General features: G+C 39.9%; 1 protein-coding gene across 1 annotated transcript in view; it reads left to right on the plus strand.

Annotated features, from left to right (window-relative positions):
- The first annotated feature begins 3,856 nt into the window (after positions 1–3,856).
- ldlrap1b (low density lipoprotein receptor adaptor protein 1b) overlaps positions 3,857–4,827 on the plus strand; it is a 43,858-nt gene continuing 42,887 nt past the window's right edge. Inside the window, exon 1 of the mRNA XM_019876177.1 lies at positions 3,857–3,911. Within this exon, the coding sequence (XP_019731736.1) occupies positions 3,857–3,911 (55 nt within the window). The remainder of the gene's footprint in view (positions 3,912–4,827) is intronic.

Genomic DNA, 4,827 nt, shown 5'->3' on the forward strand with positions numbered 1-4,827 from the left:
CCACCACTGTGTCAAACATGAATTTGTTTTTTGTCTTACAGCTGACAACCAAGCCATCTGACATCACTTTGAAATCTCTGAAACGAGGCTTCTCTCAGTCTTCGACCAAGCAGGAAACCTGTAAAAACTTTTTTCACGATTACGGGAGGCATTGCTCCACCATCTAACACAGCAGCAGTTTACCATATTTCGATATTTTGGCCAGCTAAATATCACAATAAGTCAGAGAGAACATCACCACAGAGTCCGTCTTGCAATCGTAAAACAATGAGAATATTTATGAGCCTGGCTACCATTTCATCAGTTGCATGTTGATGGTCGAACCATGTCATGTACATGTTTGGCTGCCAGTTGGACTGGTTCCCTTGATTTATTGATGAAGTGACTGCTGACACAAGCATCAGGGAAAATTCTGAAGTGTTTTTCGGCCAATATTATCTGCTCATATTCAGCCAAATGCACCAGAACGCATCAGAAGGTGCTTCACAGTGCCGATGGATAATGACCATGAATGAGTTTTTAAATTTTTTTTTTTTTTTAGGTCAAGACATGGAATGTTATGCAATGGCTAAATGCTGACCTGAATCTGATTGAGCATGCATTTCACTTGCTGAAGACAAAACTGCAGGAAAAAGCCCCAAGAACATACAGGAACTGAGGACAGTTGCAGTTGAGGCCTGGGGGAGCATCGTCAGACATTAAATATAGTGTCTGGTGATGTCTACAGACTTCAGGCTATACTTGACTACAAAGGATTTGCAGCCTAGTATTAAAAAGTGAACATTGGATTCATGATTATTCATTTGTACCATTACTTTTGGTCCCTTAGAGAGTGGGAAGCATAAGATATATGATTCCTCTACCATTCACCTGGTTTGGATGGAAATACTCCCAAATTAAAAATGAAAGTGTTGTTTTGTTGTGTATTTTGTTCATTTGATTTCAAAGCCATTGTGGTGGTGTTTACATGTCCCAATATTTCTGGACCTTACCATACTTCCACTGGGAATATGCATGTTTTGTACTAAATCCTCTGTATTTTTCTGTGTGCTATTAATGCTATTCGTTCCAACTGGGCACTGCTGTGTTTGGCCGAGCCAAGCTTGTGGAATTAACCGGTTCTGAAAAGCCCCCGGTAAAAATACTCAGAAAATCCTTTTCCATATTTTTCTATTTTGTTTTCCTTAACCTAATAATCACTTTTAACCGCAAGTAATGGTCTTTGATTTTTCTTGCCATCACATTAGTTAATGGCTTTTATTCTTCAACTTTAAGCAGCTTCATCATCATGACAGTGCAGCTACAATCATTTTACAAGCTTCACAACCAAATGGAATTTCTGTTGTCTTTGCTCTTACTTCCAACAAATACATTGATTCCCAAAGCACCTTTCAAACGCCAAACAGTTATTCTCACTGTTAACAATTGTCTCTTTGATATTGTGCTGAATAGAGCCTTTATTGTGTCACTGTTTGTCACTGCCACGAGAGCTTGAGAATAGACTGGGAGATGTTATGCAATACAATACTAGGCTATATGTCCCCGGGGACTATCAGCCTGTGTTTCTTTTGTCTCAGCGCTTGTCAGCCTCTCTGAAATCCAGTCTTACTGGATTTTTCTTCACCCTCTGCAGTGATTCATTCCCTGATTGTCAATGGTGGCAAGTAACTAAGTACAAATAATTCCCTAGGCTACTTAATTTGATTTTTCCAGGTACCCTCTTTGAACTTTGCCCGAGTATGTATATGATTGTAATTACCTGAATAATTATATTAATTTCACTTTTACAAATTCCATTTGAAAAGGAATATCTGTACTTTCTTGTTCTTATTTTCTCCAAAAAAGGAAAGATACTTTTTAGAACCTCCGCAGATGACAACATCGATGTTAAAAAAGGGCTTGCATAGAAATCAACCGCTGTTGATACTGATTGAATAATGGATGGATGGACAGATGGATGGATGGATTAATTTAGATCTTGAGGATTTATAAAATAAAGGCTAGCAGCAGAGACGTGCAGTGAAGTTCATGACTAGTAAATCATTCGATAGTCAGATTAACATATGTATGAGCTAATCCCCCCCCCCCCTCATGTGTATGCACACACACGCACAGGCACACACACGCGCCCAAACATTTGGCCAAAAAGAGTCTCCAAATCTAGAAAAAGCGCATCAGCCACTGTAATTGCTTTCATTATTAAAAGAATACTCAGTAAATTACTAACTGTTGTGAAAAACAATTACTGGTCTTTACAGAAATATTCTGTTCATTTTATAAAACAATCTTATTAAGATGCTCAAATACTTGCAACGGAAACTGTTCAACCAGAGTTTAAAACATTAGTTAAATATTAGTTTCATAGTGCAATCTCATTTTAGTTGAAATTGAAAACATTTCATTTTCTTACCGATACTTGGCGATAAATTCCATGTACCTCTCCCTCAGAGTCAGAACAGAAACCCTTTGCTTCGCAATAAAAGTACTGGACTCCCTTTTTTCTGTTTGAATTTCAAAAGTAACTCAGTTTAAACAGATGATTGTAAAGCTATTCTTCCTTAATCAGTCCTGTTCCATATGAATGTTTTGTGTGATCTTCCCACAGACGCTGCCATAGCTGGCCTAGTACCACACATTCTGGATCAAATCCTTTTCGTCTAAAACACTGAGAAGCTGCCCAAGAGGCTTTCATTCGTTTCCCACCCTTTGAGAGCTATGCAGTTTGATGAGATCGGCCTTTGAACTTTCAAAGTCAAAGGGTCAAGGCTGGCTAGCTAGTTGTCTGAAGAAGAAAGGCAGCAATGTGATCATGTGTGCTTCCGTAATCCACCTTCAGCCTGGCTGACATAGCCACTGTGTGGAGAATGGAGACAAAACTAAATATTCTGGAATAAACACAAATTCCTTAGCTTGACGATGAAATATCAGAGTGCATATTAATGCAGGAGCCTGAATGGAGATTTGAAGAGAAATAGAACAGGTACTTGCCAAAAGCCTCATCTGTTGTAGTGCAGTCATTTTACAAAATAAAAGCTGACGCATACTTTCATACAAATTCTTGGCTCAAGTGGAGGGTCTGAAACCACAGTTCAGCAGTTCTCAAACCTTTTACACAAAATCTACCCCAAATGCTTTCTAAGTACAGTACCACCATCATGAACAACAGTGGTGTGGTAGGGCTAAGTGTTCATAAAAAATAGGCAGAGCTGTTATTCCTAATTATTATTATTATTTATATATTTGTACAGAATGCTAGAAACTATACAGTTTCCATTCTACTCAAACGGTGGTTCTCAAACTTGTTCTAAGCATATGAAACATCTGTACTTCACACAGGTCAACAAATCTTGATTTTTTTTTTTTTTAAATCAGAGACAACAGCAAACTTTCCTATATATTATTTTGATTTCGACTGCCCTAGTTTTTTATTTAGCACATCAGGTTGTCATAACAATAACAACAACAATAATAACACTAATAATAATAATAATAACAACCATAATACGTAATACAGTAAGATATTTCAGAGTTAGGTTCAGCAACAGGTGGATTTTTTTTTTCCCTGAAATGTCAAAACTATAAATTACAATGCATGGTAAAATCCGTTAAGGACTCCCACCCTCACCGATTGTCTCAAGCTGTTGGTTGTCAATGAAAGAGCAAGATCCCGGATGCAAGTGGCGGAAATAAATTTCCTCCACAGGGTGTCCAGGTTCTCTCGTACAAATAGCTCAATCATCCAGGAGGGCCTCAGATTCAAGCTGCTGCTTCTCCATGTTGAGAGGAGCCAGATGAGGTGGCTTGGGCATCTGATTTGGATGCCTCCTGAACGCCTCCCTGGTTAGGTGTTCTGGGTATGTCCCACCAGCAGGATGCCCCGGAGATGACCCAGGACACGCTTGAGAGACTAGGTCTCCCCCCCCCCACGACCTGACCCTTGATAAATGGTAGATAATGGATGGTGAAAAAGAAATTATTTGGGGATTTGGAATGACATGCTTCAAATTTTGATTATTTTGGGAAAAATGCACAGAATGAATTCCTGCACTTAATGCAGTCCTGGAATGGTTCAAATTTTTATGCACGAGAGCCTTGCACTGGAAAAAAAAAAATCATTGTATGTTGTTATTTTTGGGGTGCTCCAAGCCTCTGTTGTTGAAGGCTGGACCCATTATACATGCATTGAGCATTAAGTACATTAACATGCTGTGATGTTATTACTAAATGCGTCTGTCTGATTGTGGCTGATCTATTGAAATCACAGTTAGTTGTTCATGGCAGCTCTGGGTTGGATTTCATCAGATACTGTAGTCACTGCTTCATTCGGTACACTGCAAATGAAGCAGTGGGTACGTTTCTTCGCATAGAAAGCACTGGGTTGGATTTCATCAGATACTGTAGTGTACCGAATGAAGCAGTGGGTACGTTTCTTCGCATAGAAAGCACCGCCCGTCCGGGACGCGCTTGTGTTTATTACAACCGTTTCACACACGTTTTTTTCCCTCCCAAATCTTTGGTAATTTGCATAATGTGACACCGCCCAGGGGGCAGAGCGTGTGTACACTACAACCGTTTCACACACGTTTTTTTCCCCTCCCAAATCTTTGGCAATTTGCATAATGTGACACCGCCCAGGGGGCAGAGCATGTTGAGCCACTCTGTGGCTTGAATAACCGTGCCGAAAGCACGGAAACAGATGAGAAAAGTTCAGAAGAACTGCTGTTTGCAAACAGGCGGGGTTGTTTCCTCATACAGTGTCCGGTTTGACGGGGGGTTTGCCCCGCTTTTATATCGCGATATGGACGCTTTGAAATCCGCTGGGAGGGC

This window comes from Hippocampus comes, unplaced genomic scaffold (genome assembly GCF_001891065.2).
Source record: "Hippocampus comes isolate QL1 unplaced genomic scaffold, H_comes_QL1_v1.1 scaffold107, whole genome shotgun sequence".
Classification (NCBI taxonomy): domain Eukaryota; kingdom Metazoa; phylum Chordata; class Actinopteri; order Syngnathiformes; family Syngnathidae; genus Hippocampus; species Hippocampus comes.